Source organism: Dama dama, chromosome 32 (genome assembly GCF_033118175.1).
Source record: "Dama dama isolate Ldn47 chromosome 32, ASM3311817v1, whole genome shotgun sequence".
In the NCBI taxonomy this organism is placed as follows: domain Eukaryota; kingdom Metazoa; phylum Chordata; class Mammalia; order Artiodactyla; family Cervidae; genus Dama; species Dama dama.
This window is the reverse complement of record NC_083712.1, coordinates 32743320-32766697: the sequence shown is the minus strand read 5'-3', so window position 1 is coordinate 32766697 and position 23378 is coordinate 32743320. Positions and strand designations below refer to the sequence as shown.

At 38.9% G+C, this 23378-nt stretch overlaps 1 protein-coding gene across 2 annotated transcripts in view; it reads left to right on the top strand.

Moving 5' to 3' along the window:
• GTF2E2 (general transcription factor IIE subunit 2) overlaps positions 1-23378 on the top strand; it is an 80989-nt gene continuing 57611 nt past the window's right edge. The window contains exons 1-2 of one of the 2 annotated variants that reach the window (XM_061134501.1): positions 1-208; positions 4655-4818. In XM_061134501.1, coding sequence (XP_060990484.1) covers positions 4659-4818 — 160 coding nt within the window. In that variant the 5' untranslated portion in view covers positions 1-208; positions 4655-4658. Of the gene's footprint in view, positions 209-4654; positions 4819-18438; positions 18499-23378 lie in introns of those variants that run through there. The other variant, XM_061134502.1, reaches the window with a different exon arrangement.

Sequence of the window (23378 nt, the reverse complement as noted above, 5' to 3'; positions counted from 1 at the left end):
GGAGCCGGGGGAAGAGTCGCCGCCTCAGCCGCCGCCGCCGCCAGTGCGGAGACCCCCGAGCTGGCGGGGCCGCGCTGGGCATGCGTGCCGGGAGGTGGAGGCGCTGACAACGAGCCCGAAGCGGCAGCCACGCGGGCGTGGGCGGCTGGTTCAGGCGGAGGCGCTGGGAGGCGGCGGCGGGGCGCGTGGGGCGGCCCTCCGGGCTCAGGTAGGAGCTGCGGACGCCGGGTTTGGGGCGCGGAGCCTGTTGTTCTTCGGGGCCTCCTCCCATTCCCGGGGGCACGCGGCCGCCCATCCCCCGGGGAGCCGGGGCTGTGGTTTCCTGCCCGAAACGCTTAACCCGGTTACAGCCGCTCGGGAGCATTGTTTCCGAGGCCGGAGGGTCAGTGAGCAAAGTTTTGGGTTGGAAAGAGGGGAAATTCGAATTGGAGAGCTGGTCGTGCCTCTCCTGAGCCCCCAAACTTAACATTAGCTGTAGCCGCACGGACCAGGTGTGTGGAGTTTGGGGAACCGCGGCGCCCAGCCAAGTAAAGGCTGTGATTTAGGTGCTCCTTCACGGATTTTTTTTTTTTTTTTTTTCAGCTGCCTCTTGGAAACCTAGTTTGGAATGATTCCTAACCTTGAGTTACAATAGTTTTCTGCAAAGTCTAAAGACATTTTCCAAAACAAGTCGCTGCGGTACTTTTTCCCCTTCCACCTTTACGTTTCTGTCTTTTCAGGGGTAAGCAGTCTCTTATTCTCAGCTTGCCGGCTATTCAAAGCAGTATTGGCCCCTGCGAGGCTCAGGCAGGCAAATGAAGCAAGAGAGGAAAAGAGTAGAAAGATTGAAAGAAATCAAATGATAAAGTGGATTTTCGCTGAACTTTTGGCTTCTCAGCGGGGGAACACGTGAACTCTCTTGAGTTGTGGTAGTGATGTGTGTTTTAGTGTAAAACGGGGAGGTTGATGTGTCCTGTTACCACACAGGTCAGTACACGTGAAACTCTTCAGGTGCGGAGTAGTCTTCTGAGAAAAAGGTGGAAGACATTAAACCCTCTGTTCTAGGTACCGTTGAACTTGACCCATACCACTCAGGTCGCTTTTGTTTTGGAGGCTTTTACCAGCATTTTAGTTCTGGAATAAGGAGCACCCGGTTTAGGAATCAGTCTCCTGGCGTCCAGGCTGTGTACTTTCAGCTGTGTGATCTTAACTCTCTTCAGGTGTAATAGCATAAATACCTGGTATCTCATAGAGTTGTGAGGCTCAAATGCTGTAAACATCCAGGTCTTTGTAAACTGTAAGACTTTTATTTAAATCTGTGTTAAAATCGTGGTTATAAAAGCCTGGGTTAATAATCTGTCTTTACAAGGTGAAATCAGCAGGTGTTTGTTGTTTTAGGCTTGTTTCCCCCCTCCCTTCCCCCACCACATCATTCGGGAATTCTTTCTTGTTCTAATACACTTTCCCTCCCCCAAGACTGTCTCCTACCTTCCTCATCTGAGTATAATCACTGGGTTATTTCTTTTCAGATCCAAGTCAAAATAATAGTTCTGAAATAACATGTTGGTCTAGCTTTGCTACTTACAAAACCACTTTCACAAACATTTTCTCATTTTATTCTTAGAATTGGGCTAGATGTAGACAGCATTGGTAGTATCCTCATTTTACTTATGATGAAATTGGATTTAGAGAGGTCTAGTGGATTCCCTGGAGAAGGAAATGGCAACCCATTCCTGTTTCCTTGCCTGGAGAATCCCAGGGATGGGGGAGCCTGGTGGGCTGCCATCTGGGGTCGCACAGAGTCGGACACGACTGAAGCGACTTAGCAGAAGCAGCAGCAGCAGTGGATTCCCTAGGTCATGTTACTGTTAGGGGTCGGAATTTAGGGAGGTCTTAGATTCAAGGTCCAGGGTCAGTGATTCTTCTCTCCTTACCTGAAGTTTGACAAGTTTATTTCTTATCAGTGCTTTTATAAAATTTTATTGAAGTATAGTTAATTTACAGTGTTTCTAATTTCTGCTGTATAGCAGAGTGGCTTAGTTAAACATACACTCTGTCATATTCTTTTCCATTATGGTTTAATCACAGGATATTGGACATAGTTCCCTGTACTGTACAGTAGGACCTGTTTATCCATCCTGTATAATAGTTTGCATCGGCTAATCCGAAACTCCCAACCCTTCCCTTCTCTCTTCCCCTTCTCGCTTGACAACCACAAGCTTGTTCTCTACAATTATGAGTCTGTTTTTGTTTTGTAGATGTGTTCCTTTATGTCATCTTTTAGATTCCACAAGTAATGAAATCATATGCTATTTGTCTTACTTTTTCAGACTTTGCTTAGTGTGATAATCTCTAGGTCCATATTGTGCATATAGCGGTATTTCATTCTTTTTCATGACTGAGTGATATTCAGTGCTTACGTTTTTAACTTTTAGCACGCTAAGTCACGTTTTATTTATTCATTGCTTTTTAAGCGAGGTGCTGAGTGCATTCATGTTCTCAAACGTAAGCTTCTTGAAGGCAAGGATTTATCTTCCAAAACTTTCCAAAGGCTGCAGTGCAGTAGAGTGCCCCACAAACAGAAGACATTTAATAAAGGCTTGTAAAACTATTAACAGTGAGGCTAGGGCAATTTAAAGATGTTCTTCTGTTTGTTAGTCATTTGCAAAATACTTATTGAGCTACTCCAGGCCTGAAAGCTTTCAAAGTGTAAGAGTCTCTTTTTCATCACAGAAGGGTGTGTGGGGTCTGGCTACTCGCCGCTCAAAAGCCAGTAAGCAGGCCAGGTTGGAGGAAAGGAAAGTTTGCTTCTTTGAAATAAAGCAGGCCCGGAGAGGGCATGTGTCTGTCCAAAGGCCGACTCACTGCGCCACCTCCCCCTCCCCCCCATTGGTGGTGGGGCGAGAGCTTTTATAGATAAAAGAAGGGGGCTGTTGCAGAAACAGCACAGTCAGCTCGACAGTCATCTTCACGTTGGTCACCAGTGGTCTGACCAGCGTCACCTTGGCTGCTATAGGTACAGTTAATCTTCAGTTCCAGGGTCCATTTGTTCACATCTCTTTGAGGCTAGTTCTCGGAATTGTGGCAGCTTCTGTTGTGGGTACAGTGTGGTCATCATGTAGTAACTTCTCCCACCTGGGTTTCAGTATCTGTAAGACAAGCTCACAGGATATGGCTCAAAATGTTATCTGCAGTACTTGAGAAGGAGCTGAAGTCCCTGACTATGCTTACTGACTACATTATTATTATTTAGTCTCCTTTGATTGTTTTCCTTTGTTTCTTCCCTTCTCTGATTAAACTTTGAAGTTTTCCACAAAGAAAAGGCAGGCAGAGGACTTGGTGGGGGCAAGGACCATAGGGTCCTGCTCCGTTACATTTCCTCTGAGAGTTTGCTTATGATGAACACTAGTCTGAATAGCGTAGAAATCATTTACATAGTCATCTTGTGTACTTCTGAGACTCTCCGTAGGGTTCTAGGGAGAGTTCAGACAAGAGAGGAGTGTTTTAAAATACTTGTAAGACCCAGAGGGAGCGGGTAGAGAGGGAGGTGGGAGGGGGGATCGGGATGGGAAATACATGTAAAACCATGGCTGATTCATGTCAATGTATGTCAAAACCCACTACAATATTGTAAAGTAATTAGCCTCCAACTAATACAAATAAATGGTAAAAGAAATAAAAATAAAATACTTGTTGAATAACCTGTGGTTTCTCTGGTTGTACTGAAGTTGCTCAGAATGTTGAACTCTAAAACGGAAAATAATCCAAAGAAATCTATCTAGTCCCACCTCCCTCCAAATCAGGAGTTTTCTGTAGATATTTCTTAACAAATATTAATTCAGCCTCTTCATTGTTTATGATAGTCCACCAGTTTGAAAATAAACCTTTTAATTAACAGCTAATTCTGATGGTTCTATTTTTTCATTGAGCCTAAATCTGTCTCCTAATTTCCGCCCAGTGCTTCTGAAGCACCATTGTCCAGTAGGAATACTGTATGAGCTGTGAGTGTCAGCCACACATGTAATTTAAAATTTTCTAGTGGCCTTAATTTAGAAAAAATAGGGCAAATTAATATTTTACTTAACCCAGTATATCCATAATATTATTACATTAATCTCTAGTTATCACATAGTCCATTTGAAATATTTCAGTAATTTAAAACGTTTTTTCACTATAATGAGTCTTTTTAGTTTTTTGGCTGCACCTCATGCCATTCAGGGATCTTCCTTCCCTGACCAGGGACTGAACCTGTGTTTGCTGTATTGTCAGTACAGTCTTAACCACTGGGGTATCAGGGAAGTCCCTGTATTGAGTCTTTTTAAATCTGGTGTGTATTTTACACTTAGAGTACATCTCAACTCTGTCCCCATTTGAGGTGCTCAATTGGCACTTCAGCCAGTGGCGGTCGTCTTGGACAAGCTTAAGTTCTGGAGCTTTAGAGAATAATCCTGTTTTTCTTTACTAGTGCCTAGCGCAGTGCTTGGCACATAACAGGCACAAATTAAAGGTTTTTTTTTTTTTAGTGAATGAGGAAGTGAATGAATACAAGTCCTAGAGAATTGGTAATAAAAGGCAATTTTGTTTGGGAAGTAACTTTTGTTGAGACCTGTGGATTTGGCATATAGATTTGAGTGACTTGAATCTGTATCAAAAAAACTTATTTTTACCTTTGCAGCATTATGGATCCAAGCCTTTTGAGAGAACGGGAGCTGTTCAAAAAACGAGCTCTTTCCACTCCTGTAGTAGAAAAACGTTCTGTGTCTTCTGAGGCGTCGTCATCAAAGAAGAAAAAAGCAAAGCTAGAACATGGAGGATCATCGGGCTCTAAACAAAATTCTGGTTAGTAGAATTGACTGTTTAGTTTTTATTTTTCAGGGAACCACTTAGTTCTGGTAAATTCATTTTTTAGTTCAACATTCGTATTGATTCTTAGTTTGTTAAGTATAAGGGCTGAAATGATGAGTTTTTTTGCTCTTAAGATGTTAATAGTTGTTTTGTAATTAGAATTTAGGTTATTATCTTTAAAAAAAACAACCTTCATTGAGGTTTAAATTACGTACCTAATTCAAAGATTTTTAGTAAGTTTACAGTGTTGTGCAGCTGTTACTGCATTGAATTTTTTTTTTTTGGTGTGTGTTTTATTAAAGTATAAAGGAGATAGAGAAAGCTTCTGACATAGGCATCAGAAGGGGGCAAAAGAGTACCCCCTTTGCTAGTATTAGCAATGGAGTTACATGCTCTCCAGTGAATCCAAAGAATGTTTGGAGGTTGTAAAGACCTCACCAGACCTACTCCCATAATTTACATCTTAAGATAACAGAGTTGGCCAGAAGGTTTAATCCAAAGATCATCCTCAGGCAGGATACATCCTTGTAAAGACCAGACCAACTCCCATAATTTATGTTTTAAGATAACAGAATTAGCCAGAGGGTTTAATCCAAAGACTGTCCTTAGGCAGGATACATTATTGTTATATAATCCTAAGGAATGTAGAGGAAAAAAAGTAAAAAAGTTTGTCCTTTCTTCCTCCTTGAATATCCCAGACCTCTCTCTCCTTGGGGACCCCTAGACTTCTTATCAACCTGCCTAGGAAATGACTCTCTCATTCCCCTTTTCTTTTAGGAGAATTATGTTGCCTAGGGAAAAAGGACGTCATTCTCATTCCATAACTGCTTCCGAGCTGACAAGGGGCGTTGTCCCTAAATTGGTGAGGCAGCATATTCTCCTAATCCTCATAGTGAGGATGTCTGATCCAGGGGCTCCAAGTAACAGTTGGAGGAGGCTGTGGCACTCATAGGAGCTCGGACAACTATTTGTAAATTAAAAGCTTTTAGACGGTTAGAAAACCCCATTATACAGTTACAGATGTAAGGCAAAATAGTCATTAAACCAAGTTAAAATCAAAATGAAAAGTCACATTGTGTCCATAGTTACATCAGTCCATCTTAAGGTTGTTAGATGTCATCAGTTTAAGAAGAGGCATCACATGTGATTGTTGAAGGTATTTGCAGACTTGGAGAAAGTCCTTTCCTTGAAGTGGAGATGTCCACCATGGGAAGCCTTCCACGGATGAAGTGGGGAGTGCTCCGCAGACCCAGCAGTTAGACCGATTGTGGAATGCAGCATAGGAGTGAGCCCAGGACAGGAAGGCATTGTCTTGAGGATCAAACGGCAGACTCAGGATTTTTGGAGTCAGCAGAAGTAGGCTCACATAGATTATCAGGCCCATCTTGTCCTGAAGGATCCTGGACGAGCCCCCAAGATGAAAGGTTGTTACTGAACGATGAGATGCGGGATTCTTGGCCTCTGGAGGAGATGAATTCAATCCGGGGCCAGAGACGAGGCTGGATCGCTCAGAGCTTTTGTGTAATAAAGTTTTATTAAAGTATAAAGGAGATAGAGAAAGCTTCTGACATAGGCATCAGAAGGGGGCAAAAGAGTACCCCTGCATTGAATTTTTGAACATTTCCATCACCCTCAAAAGATTCCTTGTGCCAATTGGTAGTCAGTCCTTGCTCCCACCTCAGTCCCTGATAACTGATAATCTACTTTTCTGGACATTACATGTGAATGAAATTGTACAGAATGAAATTGTACAGAATGTGTTCTTCAGTATGGGGCTTGTTTTTCCTGGCATCTACTGAGATGATGATGTTGTTCTTGTTCTTTGTTAACACGGTGCTGTGTGCTGCGCTGTGCTCAGGCTTTGTGACCCTGTGAACTGTAGCCCATCAGGCTCCTCTGTTCATGGAATTTTCCAGGCAAGACCACTGGAGTGGTCTGCCATTGCTTACTCCATTTAATTAAATGGCAACCTACTCCAGTTAATTAATATGGTATTAATTAATATTAATTGATTTTCAGATGTTAAACCAACCTTGCATTCTTGGAATAAATCCCACTTGGTCATGGTGTGGAATCCTTTGTTGTGCGATTCAGTTTGCTGATTCTTTATTCAGTGTCCATCCATGTCATCCCATATATCTGCATTCCATTGCATTTTTATTGCTGAAGGGTATTTCACTAAATGGATCTGCCATAATTTGCATATCCTTTTCCTGTTAATTGCCATTGGGAGTATTTCTGCTTTCTGGCTGTTACGAATAGTGCTGCTGGGGACATTCACCTGCGAGTCTTTGTGTGGGCCTGTGTTTACTTCCTCTGGGAAAGAGACCTGAGTGGAATTTCTGGGTTATGTCGTAAATTTATGTTTAACTTTTTAAGAAATTATCAGAATGGCTGTACCGTATTACATTTCACCGTCAATGCATGAGGAGTCTTTTTTTTTCTCATCCTTGCCATTTTGATTATAGCCTTTCTAGTGGGTGTGAAGTGATATCATTGTGGCTTTAATATGAATAAAATTTCATGTGCTATTGATGAAATGTGTATTCAGATAGTTTTTTGCTCATATGAAAAAATTAAGTTGTCTTCCTATTGATTTGTAAAAGTTGTTGTTTTTCTGGAGGCAGGTAGAGGGGCATGGTATGGCTTGCGAGATCTTAGTTCTCTGACCAGTGATTGAATCCAGGCCTTGGCAATGGAAGTGTGGAGTTCTACCCCTGGACCACCTTGTGGAATTCCCTTACATGTGTTTCTCGTGTTATATTTAAGAAATCTTTGCCTAACCTAAGATCGTAAAAATATTCACTCCTGTGTTTTCTTCTAAGAGTTTTATAGTTTTAACTTTCATATTTAGGCCTGTTATCCATTGAGTTGGTTTCTTAATGTGTGGTTTTAATGTAAGAGTCTAAATTCATCCTTTTGTATGTGGTTATTCAGTTGTCCCTGTGCAATTTCTTGCGGGAGTGGGGGGGAACCACTTTCTTTTCACTTTTGACTTGCATTGGCCCCCTTGTTGAATATCAGTTGACTACAAATGTGTGTTGTTTTTTTTTCTGGAATCTCAATTAGTTTCCATTGACTCGTATGTCTAGCCTCATGCAAAGATGGACACAATAAAGGACAGAAATGGTATGGACGTAACAGAAGCAGAAGATATTAAGAAGAGGTGGCAAGAATACACAGAAGAATTATGCAAAAAAGATCTTCATGACCCAGATAATCACAATGGTGTGATCACTCATCTGGAACCAGACATCCTGGAATGCAAAGTCAAGTGGGTCTTAGGAAGCATCACTACGACAAAAGCTAGTGGAGATGATGGAATTCCAGTTGAACTATTTCAAATCCTAAAAGATGATGCTGTGAAAGTGCTGCACTCAATATGCCAGCAAATTTGGAAAACTCAGCAGTGGCCACAGGACTGGAAAAGGTCAGTTTTCATTCCAACCCCAAAGAAAGGCAATCCCCAAGAATGCTCAAACTACTGCATCATCTCAGACGGAAGTAAAGTAATGCTCAAAATTCTCCAAGCCAGGCTTCAACAGACTGTGAACCGTGAACTTCCAGATGTTCAGACTGGTTTTAGAAAAGGCAGAGGAAGCAGATGTCAAATTGCCAACATCTGTTGGATCATCAAAAAAGCAAGAGAGTTCCAGAAAAACACCTACTTCTGCTTTATTGCCTACATCAAAGCCTTTGTGTGGATCATGACAAACTGGAAAATTCTTGAAGAGATGGGAATACCAGACCACCTTACCTGCCTCCTGAGAAACCTGTATGCAGGTCAAGAAGCAACAGTTAGAACTGGACATGGACCAACAGACTGGTTCCAAATAGGAAAAGGAGTACGTCAAGGCTGTATATTGTCACTCTGTTTATTTAACTTATATGCAGAGTACATCATGAGAAACACTGGGCTGGATGAACCACAAGCTGGAATCAAGATTGCCAGGAGAAATATCAATAACCTCAGATATGCAGATGACACCACCCTTATGGCAGAAAGCGAAGAAGAACTAAAGAGCCTCCTGATGAAAGTGAAAAAGGAGAGTGAAAAAGTTGGCTTAAAACTCAACATTCAGAAACTAAGATGATGGCATCTGGTCCCATCACTTCATGGCAAGTAGATAGGGAAACAGGGGAAACTGACAGACTAGTTTTTTGGGGCTCCAAAATCACTGCAGATGGTGATTGCAGCCATGAAATTAAAAGACGTTTGCTCCTTGGAAGAAAAGTTATGAGCCACCTAGACAGCATATTAAAAAGCAGAGACATTACTTTGCCAACAAAGGTCAGTTTAGTCAAGGCTATGGTTTTTCCAGTGGTCATGTATGGATGTGAGAGTTGGACTATGAAGAAAGCTGATCACTGAAGAATTGATGCTTTTGAACTGTGGTGTTGAAGAAGACTCTTGAGAGTCCCTTGGACTGTGAGGAGGTCCAACCAGTCCATCCTAAAGGAAATCAGTCCTGAATATTCATTGGAAGGACTGATGTTGAAGCTGAAACTCCAATACTTTGGCCACTTGATGCAAAGAACTGACTCATTTGAAAAGACTGTGACGCTGGGAAAGACTGAGGGCAGGAGGAGAAGGGGACGACAGGATGAGATGATTGGATGGCATCACTGACTCAATGGACATGAGTTTGCGTAAACTCTGGGAGTTGGTGATGGACAGGGAGGCCTGGCGTGCTGCAGTCCATGGGGTCACAAAGAATTGGACACAATTGAGCCATTGAACTGAACTGATGCCAGTAACACAGTCTCTTGATAGCTGTAGCATTCTGGTAACATTTTGGAATTGGGAGGTATAAGTCCTTCACTCCTGTTATCTTTTTCAAGGTCATTTTGGTTTCTCCTGGATCCTTTGCATTTCCATTTAAATTTTAAGATCAGCTTGTTTCCTTTTGTGAGAGTCACCTGTGATTTTGATGGAGATTGCATTGAGAATTGCTACCTTAACAATAGTAAGTCTTGCAGCCAGTTAATATGGCTGTCTTTGCATTTATTTAGGTTTCTTATTTCTTAAAGCAATGCTTTGTAGTTTTTAATGTGTAAGTCTTGCTTTATTAAATTCTAAATTTTTTTTTATATTGTGAATGAAATTATTTTCTTAATTAGGTATTTTGATTGTTAATTGCTGCTATTAGAAATACACTCTATTTGTGTACATTGATCTTGAACTCTGCAACTTTGCTGAACTCGTTATTTCTAGTGTTTTGGTGTGAAGTTTTACGGTTTATGTGAGACTGGGACTTCCCTGGTGGTCCAGCAGTAGAGAACCTACCTGCCAATCCAGGGACCAGGATCAGTCCCTGGGTCAGGAAGATCCCCTGCAGAAGGAAACGGCAACCCACTCCAGTACTCTTGCCCGGAGAATCCCATGGACGGAAGGCCCTGGTGGGCTGCTGTCCACGGGGGTTGCACAGTCAGTGTGGCATAGTGACTGAGCACAAGCACATGTGAGATCATGTCATTTGTGAACAGGAAGTTCACTTCAGCTTTTATTTCTTTTCTTGTCAATATTGGCTACTGATAGTAGTAAGTGGGAATATCTTTGCCTTGTTCCTAATCTTAAGGGGAAAGCATTCAGTCTTCCATGTTGTAATATGTTGTTAGCTGCAGGGAGTTCCCTCAGAACTTTTAATATAGATGTGTAGTGGCTACTATTAAATGCTTGTCGGCATCCATTGACATCATGTTTGTTCTTTTTCTTTATTAATGTGGATATTATGCTAATCGATTTTTAAATGTTAAACCAACTTTATATTCTTGGAATAAATTCTGCTTGGTTGTGGTGTATAATCCTTTTTATTTGTTGTAGGATTCACTTTATTGATGTTTTGTACAGGATTTCTGTATCTCTATTAGGGATATGATATGGTCTGTAGTTTTTTTGTGCCTGTTGGGGTATTTCTGGCCATAAAATGATTTGTGAGGTATTCCCTTTTCCTCTGTTCTCTGGAACAGTTTGATAAAAATTTCTTCTTAAATATTGGATAAAATTCACATGGAAAGCCTTTTGGGCCTGAACTTTGCTTTGTGGGATGTTCTTCATAGAAATTTCTTCCTATAGATCTGTTCAGATTTTCTTTTTCTTGAGTAAATTTTGGTACTCTGTGTCTTTCTTAGGAGTCTGTCCATTTCATCATCTACATTGTCCAAAGCTTTTCAGACTATTCCCTTGGAACCGTTTGATTTCTGTATGATCAATAGTGCTATCCCTCCCCACTTTAGTCTCTGATTTTAGGAATTTTGTTGTTGTTTATTTGTTTTGGTTAGTCTCACTTAAAGGTTTGTCAATTTTGTTGATCTTTTTTAAATAAAAAACTAACTCTTGGTTTCATTGCTTTTTCTCTGTTTTTCTGGTTTTTAAAAATTTTATTTATTTCTACTTCATAATTTCTTCCCTTCTGCTTATTTGGGTTTAGTTTACTCTTAATATTTTATTTTTTAGAGAACTAGATCAGTGTAACTTAGTTCACAACAGAAATTATTTACCTACTTCAAAGTGTAGCAGTAGTAATCTTTACTGATCTCATCTTGTTATGTGGTTTTCAGACTGTTTTACCAACTGATGTTAAAGCAGAGCCAATCTTTCTATCAAAGCCCGTTTATCATTCTTACTAGCACATACATTAGGTTTGATTATCTCTCCTTTTAGTTCAATTTAAATCAAAATTCCTTTTTGTTCTTAAGTTTAATTTTTTGGCTGTCTTGTGCTCCCCAGGGATCCCACCTGTGGCCCCTGCATAGGGAGCAGGAAGTGTTAACCGCTGGACTGTCAGAAGTCCCTAATGAAATTCAGACTGAGTTCATTCATAGTAAAGAACATTCTGGGCTTCCTGAAAGGGGCTCAGTGGTAAAGAATCAGCCTGCAATGCAGGAGACGTAGATTTGAGTTTGATCCCTGAGTTGGGAAGATTTCTTGGAAAAGGAAATGGCAACCTACTCCAGTATTCTTGACTGGAAAATTCCATGGACAGAGGAGCTTGGCAGGCTACAGTCCATGGGATCACAAAGAATTGGACATGAATGAATGACTGAACACACACTCACAAACAAAATTTTAGAAACTGTTTTAAGCATTAGCAGAAATGTACTCTTAGAAGTAGTCTCTTTTATCTACTTAAGAATATCTTTTGGCGAAGGAAATGACAACCCACTCCAGTATTCCTGCCTGGAGGATCTCGTGGACGGAGGAGCCTGGCGGGCTACAGTCTGTGGGGTTGCAGAGTTGGACACGAGTGAGCGTCTGAGTAAGAATATCTTTGCTCCAAAAATCCCAGTGGCTTAAAACAGCGAAGGTTTGTTTCTGTTTCATATCACATGTTTGTCATGTGTTCACAGGTGTCTTAACTCATTATAGTCACTCAAGGACCCAAACTGACATAGTAGGTGATACTTCAAATGTTGGTTTCAATGACCGAGGGAAAGAGAACTCTGGAAAATCTTGCCTGGCACTTAAATTCTCTGGTTTGGACTTCCCTGATGGCTCAGATGATAAAGAATCCGCCTGCAGTGCAGGATACCTGGGTTCGATCCCTGGGTCTGGAAAATCCCCTGGAGAATGGAATGGCAACCACTCCAGTGTTCTTGCCTGGAGAATCCCATGGACAGAGGAGCCTGGCGGGCTGCAGTCCGTGGGGTCGCAAAGAGTCGGACACGACTGAGAGAGTAGCACTTGGAGGTGACACACATCGCTTCCTCTCACAGTTCATTGGCCAGACCTCATCACAGGGCTATATAGGCTATATACCCCACCGCGTCCACGTGCTGAAAGAGAGGGGAGCTGGAAGTACTGGGTGTGAACACCAAAGACTGCCATACCGCCCTAGCTTGGGTCACTATCACTGGATTGCCCGGTCAGCTGCCTGCCAGGTCTCCGGACGTAGCCTCTCTCCTGGCCATTCTGTTCACTACAGTCAGTGATTTTCCGCTGATGAATCTGAGAGCTCATTGTTCTTATGCTCGGTCCTAGTGTCACTGGCTTGTAGCCCCTCCAACATGCTTGGCTTTCTTTTGCCTCTTGGTCTTTGGTCGTAATATTTCCTCTTCATGGAACATTCTTTCTTACCTCCTCCCTCTTTCCTCTGATGAGCTCCTGTTTCCCCCTTAGGTTTTGGCCTACAAGTCTTTCCCACTTGCCAGTTTGTGTTCATTGTTTAGCCTTTGAACTCCCACAGCACTCCCTGTTTCTGACAAAGCTGCTTGTGCTGCCGTAACTGCATGATGGTGCATGCTTAGTCTGCTCAGTCACGTCCGATTCTTTGCAGTCCTTTGGGCTGTAGTCTGCCGGACTCCTCAGCCCATGGGATTTTCCCCATGGGAGATTCTCCAGACCAGAATTCTGGAGTGAGTTGCCATGCCCTCCTCCAGGGGATCTTCCTGACGCAGGGATTGAACTTGCATCTCCTGTGTCTCCTGCATTGCAGGCAGATTCTTCATCCACTGAGCCATGACTATCTGTTTGCTGTTGTAACCTAATCACTCTCACATAGAAGCACGCAATACATATTTTTTGAACGAGTTAAATTAGAGAGTAAGATAGGGAAAAGATAATGTTCATGATCAAAAAGTCTAGTTATTAAAGGACCTGTATGCTTCCTCTCTATGGCACAGACCCCAAGTTTTTCAATTTATGAAAATGTGATTTTAACAATTGCTCACAATTGCTCCTGGTTACCAAAATATTTTGTATATCTAAATTTCAGAAGTCCTTTGAAAGTTGATTATGTGTTTTGTGTTAGTTTCTAATGTTAGAAGAGAAATATAGAAAATAAATACTCTGGGTACTTCCCTGGTGGTTAAGACTTCACCTCCCAATGCAGGGGGTACAGGTTCGATCCCTGGTTGGGGAGCTAAGATCTACATGCCTGATGGCCCAAAACTAAACAGAAACAACATTGTAACAAATTCAATAAAAACTTTAAAATATATAAATACTCTGGATAAGCGATTTCACACTGACATGCAGGGCTCTTTAGATTGAAAATTATATTTTTCACTTCACATATAAAATTTTTTCTATTTTGCCATAATTTTCAGTAGCTTCTTAATCTATTAAGTTGATGTGACACATTTAGTTACAGGCTGTTGCTTCCATTTTTTTGTTGTTATTTTGAATAATGCTGTTGTAAACATCATTATATTTTGAGTTTTTTTCTTTTGAACTAACTTGTCAGAATAAATTTCCAGAGGTGATGTTTCTGGCTTAAGGGCAGTTTTAGTGGTTAAAACCATACTTTGGTTTGTTCATGGCTTGTAGTGAAATAGTATCAGGGTTATAAAATTTAATACTGTACAGCCTTTGGCATTTCAAGTAATAAAACTGCCATATTAACAAGTGTTAAGTGGTCCTATGTTTTGACATTTTTAGCAGTCTTTTTGCATTAGTTCTTAATGCAATAAGGTATCTTAGTTCTTGAGAGTATGAATATGAGAGGCATAATGAAAGGACAAACTTGAGAAGTGAAATTAGGAGGTGTGCTAGTGAGTTTCAGTTTGAAAATAGCTCATCTTAGATCATGAATTTCTTACTAAAGAGTAAGTTGGTTTTGTGAAATGTGTATGCAAGTGTCCTTGTGACCTTGCTGAGTATTTTGAGTCTTTCACACTAATTCTACTTAAAACTATATAAGTTGTCTGTAATTAACTAGAAAATATTGCTGCTTAATAAGTGGGGTCTTACATGTAAGTGGAAATATTTTTCTTTGGACTTAGATAAGCATTTTAAGTAGCTTTTTTTTTTTTTTAAGTAGCATTTTAATTACCAAAACACAGTAATGACAGTACTGTTTTTTAGTCCACATGGTTTGTTTAGGTATAAGTCATTTTGGGATCATTAGTCTTTCTTTTGTTTTTCAGTTTACCTTTTAATGCTTAATATTGAATTCTAAGAATCTAATCCAGTTTTTGAAGTGTCATTTTACTTTATTTTAAAAAATTTATTCATTTGGCTGCACTGTGCAGGTTGTGGGTTCTTAGTTCCCCAGCCAGCGATTAAACCCAGGCTCACAGCGGTGAAAGCGTCCAGTCCTTACCCCTGGACTGTCAGGGAATTCCCTGAAGTGTCATTTTAAACAGGTTGGTCAATTACTCACATTTGTCAAAGTTTTATTGTATATTTAATGAAATAGATACAGACACAAAAAGTGCATATTTAGCTTGTTTTTCCCTTCTAGTAGAAATCTTTTAATTATTCATAGTCAATATTTTAACAGCTGGTCTCAGAAGTTTTTCTTTTTTCTCTCTCAGTAACTGAAGACTGTTTTCAGAGCTTTTGTTCACTCTGTGTAGAGTACTAGACCACTTCAGTTTCACGTTTCCTGATGTTGTCCATCATACTTCTAATAGGGTTTGGTTCATTTTTCAAGTCTTTTACAGTTTTGTTTTTCACACAGCAGCAGCAGTCAAGCACTTCATAAAGAAAAGCCAGCACCACTAAAGAAACCACTGTAAATATAAATAAAAGCAAAATGACAAAGCAGGCAGTGTTCCAGTTATCATGGAAAGGGTAAATTTTTTGAACTTGAAAACCAAGGTACTGATAAACAGATGTAGTGGTTTCATTCCAGAGGCTGGAGCTCAGTGAGGCCATTCTTAAAGATTGTACTTATATCGGTCCTTTGAACCTATAGAAGGTAGAAAATGAATATATGTAACCAAACTCAACAAATTTGTCAATTAAAATCTCACTTCTAAGATTCGTTAGTTTATATAGACTGCGTGAATCTTCCTTATTTTCTGTCAGAATTAATGCCTAAATAGTGTTCTTGAATTTTTTTCTATATTTCTATGTTTATAGAGTATAAAATTCTATAAACCATACCATTTTGTTTTTATATATATCACTTGTTAGACAAGTGTTTATCTTTAAGATTCATATATAGAAGTTAACTGCTAATGGAGGGAGAAAAAAGGCAGCTGAATTGGTTTAAAATTTGACTAAAGCGGTGGTCATAGAACTATTATTTGAAAGAAAAAAAAAGAAAACAAAACCAAAACTTAGCATTTTAGAGTTGTGTTCTTAAGACTGGCCCCAGAAAAGCTTTTCTCATACCATTGTAGAGCCTTCTCACCTTCCTGGTTCAGTGTATTCTGCCTTAGTTCCACGCCTTTAAACTTCCAAGACAGGTGATGTGAATCAGGAAATAATGGCTGAGTGAAAAATAGTAGAGAAAGAAAAGCCAAATAATGACAGTTTTCAGAATAAGGATAATACAATTTTAGAGTAAAGTTGCCTATGAAGAGACCTTAATCTTAGGATTTTTTTGTTATATTTTTTGTTATATATATACACATATGATAATGTTAAATGTTTCATGATACCTAAATGGCCTATGGACAGGAATAGTTAAGGAAAAAAACAGGCAGATTCAGCATTCCACAGGTATGTATTATTAAATTTTTATTCCATTTCACAAAATTAGCCAGGGAGTTAGTTTCACTATTCTTGCATTGAGCTTTGCTCTTGTTGACCTGATACTTGTTGGGCCTTAAGTGGGACTGTAAGGATTGAAGATTTGATAGTATTAAAAATAAAAAATGACTTTTTATTATCTTAATCTTCAAAAATAATCTTTTGAAGTTTTTTGAAAGAAGTTCTAAAATACATAAATACTAAGAAACTTTTTGAAATGAGAGAATAAAACCCCAGAGTTCCACTTTCCTAAATTCAGTGACTGTTGTCAGTTTCTATGCTTTCTTTTATGAAAGAATTAAATTAGTGTGGTCTTTTTTGCTACATAGTTGTAAGTAGACTTTTATTCTTGTAAATAGGTGCTTATTGATTACCTGCTGTGTAGCAAATAATTTTCTAAGTGCTAGAGATAACTTGTGTGTGAGAGTGTGTTTCATTTATAGACAATTTCAAGGCAGTGTGAAAGTGTATGGTAAATACCCCCATACTTATAACACAGCTTCATTTCTCAAGTCTTGGCCAGTGTATATCTCTGCCCACTTCCATCTCATAGAATATTTTGAGGCAGATTCCAGACATCATGTCACTTTATCTAGGAATATTTCAGTATGTATATCTTAAGGGGTGAGGACTCTTTTTTTAAATATAACTGCAGTATCATTTTCACACCAAAAAAGATTAAAGCTTAAGCCCCTTGCCCCCTCAAATGTAACAGTTTAATTCCTTAGATTTCTGTTTTCCTTATAAATATAACTTTAAAACTTTGCAGGTAATAAACTAATATTTTCTAAGCTTTTTTTTTTTCTTTTAAATTTGATTTGCTTGGCAAGTCATTTCACCTCTGGATGGACTTGGTTCCTTCCTTTCTTCTTTCGTGTATTTTGAAGGTTAAATGGATGATCTGAGGGCAAAAGTAAAGGTTTAAGTTCATTTTTTCTTGTTGGATTTAAGAATTCTTCCGTTTTATGATGCTTGGTGACCTTTCATCTTGAAATGAGAGACGGGAGACTAATGGACATTAATTGAATCAATTGCTTATGGGAGATACAAAAACACATTGTCTGGCACACAGGTATTTGAGTAACTTACATTTTTGTGGTGGTTGTTGTTTGGTCCCTTAGTTGTGTTCTACTCTTTGATTTGTTACCCATGTTCTTTGTGACTGTAGCCTGGGCTCCTCTGTCCAGTGGGATGTCAGGCTATGTCAGGAGACCCAGCCTTTCAAAGTTACTCTTTTATCTTTTGGTTTTTTCTTTTCCAAGTACACCGTAGTAAAAGACAGGGTTTCTGCGTTGCACAGCTCCAGGAGTACCAGTCACGTCTGGTGTGTGGTAAGTGCCTTTCACATAGAATACAGTGTACGCTGGGGTTGTGCAGTGTGAAGGTCCTCATAGCCTCCCCTTCCTCCTCTGCACGGTCGCTGCCTCTGATCTTAGCACCTTTTACACAAATAGTCAAGTAACCTATAGAAGCTAACTCAAAGGGAGATAAGTTACCTCCTTTTGACCCAGATTTGCTGATAGAGTAGTGTCAGGTATGCGTGTGCACAAATGCCTGAATAATGAAAAAAAAATCCTTTTGAATTTTTAGCACTGCTGAAATGCAGATATTCCTTGGAGGGGTAACACGGATTGTTAGTTATTTTTGCTTCAGTATGAATGAGTTTTAGGTTCCTTTTGAAAAACAGAGCTAATAGAGGAGAGGGAGAGGAAGATGATGAAGGCCTTAGGGAAATCGGGGTAAAGGTGTCTTATGTGGATGAGTAAAAACAGGAAGAATTGCTTGAGCCCTATCTAGTAATTTTACCTTGGCCCACCTAGCCCTCTCTAGCACAGATAAAAGTATTCCTTAGGCCTTTCAGGTTGTGATTCAGGTTGTGTTAAGGCCTTTCAGGTTGTGATTCCTTTTTAAAATTTGGAAATTTCTTTTCTAAATCTGACATTAGAACTGATTGCAGGGAGAATAATGGCAGGGGAGGGAGGAGAGAGTAGAGTGATGCAGTTTCCACATCTTACCTCTCAGGTTTAACCTATCCTAATAATTAATTTAAACTTCTGTTTTTCATGACTGATTGCAGAAACATTGTTCTAGCAATTTTAAATAAAAAAGTATCATTTATAATCTTATCTCCTAACATATCAAACTTTTAATTTTTTTTTTTTTCCTCCTAGAAATTGGCTGTGTAAAATGTATAAGTCATACCTGGTTGAAATTATACTGAATTTACTCCTTTGCATTTTAATTTATTATGAGTAAGTCTTTTTAAATTTGTGGTGACTTTTTAAGATCGGGGAGAAATTATAAAGACTTAATAATTAAGTTATTATTTCAAAATGAAATTTTAGAATGATTAGAAAGTTGGCTTAAGGAACTTTGTATTCTATTTTTGAGGTACAAGTGAACTGCTTAAAAACTTTTCGGGTCCTCTTCTCCCTTTAAAAAAAAAAGCGGGAGGGAGGGAAAGAAGTGGGATGGGAGAGATAAGGAGAGGAGAGAAGGGGGCAGAGAGACACACACTACATTCACTTACTTGAGGCTAACTTGTACCTGTCGTTGAACTGTTTTACTGGTTGCGTTAATACAAATAGTCACACAATCAAATGTTACGCGTGAATGCGTGACTGTAGTGACCCAGTCACTACGTATCTTTAGGATATGTTGTTAACTGAACAAAGTGCAGGACAGAATGTGGAGGAAAAAGGGAAATAATATGTATTTTTAGTTACTTGGATCTGCACAGGAATCTTGGGGATATACAGAAGTTAATAACAATGATTACGTGTGGGGTTGGTTGGAGAGTCATGTGATAGGGATGTGTGTGAAACTTGTCAAGGTGTACCTTGTTATAATCTTTTGGTTTTCAAACCATTTGAATGTAGTTATTCAAAGCCAAAAGTACTCCTTGCCTTTGGCTTTTAATAGTTTATTGTGCTTAGATTACTTCTAAAACAGAATTAGTGCATCGTGACTTTGACTAGACTGCGTACTTTATCCACATGCAAACATGCTTATAATAATTATTCTTGGAATGGTGACTATGGATAGACGTATATGCCACCTCCAAGGGAACTTGTAAGTTTTTTGTCATGGGTGTCTAAGCAGTTTTCAGAGTATATATGTAGCAGGTTTATGTTGTGAATGATGACAGTTTGCCATATGTGAATGTGTTAACTGATGAGCAACTCAGAACATTCACCCTTTAGTTAGCTTCTGGGCATAACCTGGAAAAAGTAAGCCCTGTAATATAGATTTATTTTCCACCTTACATGTCATGTGGTTTCTTCTTTCATAGTACACTAGAACTCTAATAATTTTGTGTGTTTAGGGTAAAATCTAGATTTTTGATGAGTTAGACATAATTAGATATGTATGTAGAGGGGCTTCCCAGGTGGTGCTAGTGGTAAAGAACCTGCCTGCCAATACAGGAGACATAAGAGACACGGATTTGATACCTGGGTTGGGAAAATCCCCTGGAGGAGGGCATAGCAGGCCACTTCGGTATTCTTGCCCGGAAAATCTCAGGGACAGAGGAGCCTGGTGGGCTATAGTCCATAGGGTCGCATGGAGTCGGAGACGACTGAAGCGACTTAGCATACACGCAGATATGTAGAAAGTCATTTACCAATAGGATTTTCTTGTATTGTGATACTGTTTTTGATATTAAAATGTTAATTTATATGCATCAAAGGCTGTAAACGTGCCTTAGAGAAAGTGAGAGAAAACAAAGGTGGGAACGGTCTGTTATACATACATATACAATTATATAGATAATTTTTAGTTTGTTTTTTTTTTTTTGCGCCTCACATTTCTCTTGCTTGCCTTTAATTTTTAGTTTTTTTAAATATAAATTCCCTTCACCTAATTTTCCTCCCATTTTAAGGCCCTAGTGAAGTATTTATGGGTGTAGGACTTGGAACTGTTCTGGAGCCTTTGAATTGCCAGATTGAAATAAAGTTATGCTTTTGTTCTATTTATGGAAAAAGCCCTTGAGTTGAATTTTCTGGTGCCTTTAAAAGCATATCTCTTTGAAATATGATCAATTAATCATAATAGCTTTTACATATAGAATAGCTCACCCAACTCTGGAACTGTCTGGGATGGGCCATGTATCAAGTTAGCTGGGTGAAATAGCAGTGAGCCTCCATCTGTGTAACTACAGACAGTGACCAGTAAGATGTAGGCTGATTACAGTGTTAGGACAGTTTGGGAGGTAGGAGTTTCTGTCTGAAGTTTGAGTTATGAGTTAACTTTTCTGTTTGACAGTTATTTTTATTTGATCTGAGACTGTTTTTGAGCTCTCTTACTTTGGGTAGCAAGCAAGAGTATTTCCTAAGCAGTTAAGCACATTGTACTGAGTATGGAGAAATCTTCTTTCAGCAACCTTTGGGCTTTGTAGGGGATACTTTTCTCATGCTGACAGAACACTGATTATTATAGAAGGAACAAAAATTATGAAAAAAAACCTTTAAAATTTAAAATAGATTTACCAGCAAGGAAAAGGGCAGAAGTTGAATCTTTAGGTCAGTATATATAGGTAATATTTTAGAACTCTAGCATTTACTAAATAGTTAAATTTTCATGCTTGAATATTTCAGATTCATATAGGATTTGAAATCTGGTCAGCAAGTTGATAGTAATTCTTAGTAGACATGAATGATGGCTCTGAGCTATGAAACTAATCTTATTACCTCAAAAGGTACCCTCCTCCCTCCCTCAACCAATTCTTCTTAGGACATATTTTCATTTTAAAATGTAGTTTATCAAAAAAGATTTACTGTGTATTTATTTTTGAAGATTAGTTTAAGAATAACTAATATTATATTGAAATACTGTGATAAATACATATTTCTGTGCCATCTAAAAATGAAACATTAAGTAGATTTTTATTTAATAGTAGCATGACTTGTATGTTACAGTAATATAGACTTTAAAATTTGACTGTAGGAAATTATTTTAATTAAAATGTATGAAAGTCTAAAGCTCTGGCTCTGAAAAGCATCTCGTTGCTTCAGTATAATGCAGCCTGGTAATGGTACTTTTGTGGTCTTTTTATTTTTATATAAAAATCACAGTGTCATTATTGGCCTTCTCTGCACCTACACTTAAAATCAAATAAAAACAATTTTGAATATATTCTCATATTTTCTAAAATATAACAAACTTTAAATGCTTTAAATTTGTATGTATAATCAGAAAGCTTTAGTCCTGGATTTGCTTTTAGTCTAGATTCTTCAAGAAAAATCCTTTGTTAAGATAGACCAAACTGCTGAAATGAAGTAGCTCAGTGAAAATGAAATTTCAAGTAATCTCTTAATATCAAATGCATATGGCTTACTTTAAGGTCTGGATATAGATCAGGTTCATAGAAAATGTCATGAATTTTCCATTAAGGCACAGATGGTAAGGGCGCTTGTCAAATAGCAAAGGCAGTCTTCATATTTTCATAATAAAATCCTGCCAGACAATGACAAGAATAGAGGTTTTTTGGTCTTCAGTAGGAACAAAGCTTTCTGCTTGGCTGTTACGGTAAAATATTCCTATTGTATCATAAGAGCATGTATTATTAAATGAAAAGATCGCGGAAACCTACCTCCCGTCCGAAAGGCTGCAGCTGAAGCGATGGTACCGTCTGTTTGCAGTGCAGTCTGGTGCCCAGCTGAGATGGAGCTGCGCTTCCATTGGCTGAGCCACAGGGCAGCTGACGGTTCCCTCTGTGTGCATGAAGTCCTGCCACCCCGAGTAAATCATTCATAAACTTGAATAGAGCTGTCTGGGTTCTCAGCTGTCACCCCCTCTTTAGGCCTCATTTTTTGTTGTTGTTTTTAAGCTAAATTTCTGCATAGGAATTTGTGAGTAACAAATTGATGATTCCTTAGTGTTTAGCTGTAGAATTTCTGATCCTTCGGTGGTTATTTAAGGGCTCAGGCTAGAAGCTAATCTCCAGAGAGGCAGTAACCTGGGAAACCAGCAGTCCAGGTTCTCCAGCGTAGTGTTTCCTCCACGAGTTGTGCATGCAATCTCATAAATGATATTCTCTTTTCTCTTCTTTCAACTTGCCATTTATATAAATCAGACTCTCTGGAAGGGATTATTTCCATGTGGTAGTTTGCTTTAGATGAAATTCTGAGGGAGAAGGAAAAGAAAAAAGGTTTTTATCTCTACTAGTTGGGAGAGGGTTAACTTTGGAAGGTACATCAGCGATACTAAGAAAACCGTCTGTGAAAGTTAAATTGCAAAAGAACCCTCAGTTGGATGTTTAGAGATAGAATGATGTTTCTATTATGGTTTATTAGAGTTGTGGTCTAAGTATAGCAGTCAGCCTTTTATCGTGAGAGTGGCCATTAGAACAGCAGCAGGCTGGGTTAGTGCTTGCTGTGCAGACTTATTTTTTAAAATTTTGAATAAGTCACATTTGTTTCTAAGACGAGTAAAGGAGTATATGGAAATAATCTTATTACGTTCATTTGTTCAGTCAACTAGTATTTATTGTTTACTACTCCTGGCGTTGAGTTAAACACTGGAGACCTTGTGGTAAACAAAACTGTATATGCTTCATGATGGACCGTTTGCATGGTGTTTATCCTTAGCATATTGTCCTTAGCTATTCATAGTCTTCCCAGTTAGTTGTTTATTTACTATTACAGGATGAATGTATCACTTTAGTAAGAATTCACTAAATACGTATTTATGAATTCCTGTATTCTGACAAAATATCCAGTTGGAAATGGAATAATCGTGTTAAATGCTAACTAGTGATTCTTATACCAGGCACATCACAGTTTACCACTGGATTGGAATCTTTAGTCTGCCACTTATTAGTCTGTTTTCTTATGTTTAAAATGAGACAGTAAAAACCTCTTAAATAGGATTTCTGGGAGGGATTAAATGAGAAAACCATTTTAGCATGACTTGGCAATAGTCAGTGTTCAGTGAAGGTTAGTTACTGCTGTTTGTTTTGAGTGTCCTGAACACCTTGGGAAAATGAACTACATAGGAAGTATATCATAATTGAAATGTGAAGGCACACCTGTAAGGCATTCTTAATGTTATTTCAGAAAACATAAAGTAGACTTTAATGTGTCAATTAAGTTATATTAAAGTTGTAGCAGTTATTCTTAAAGGAAAATTGCAT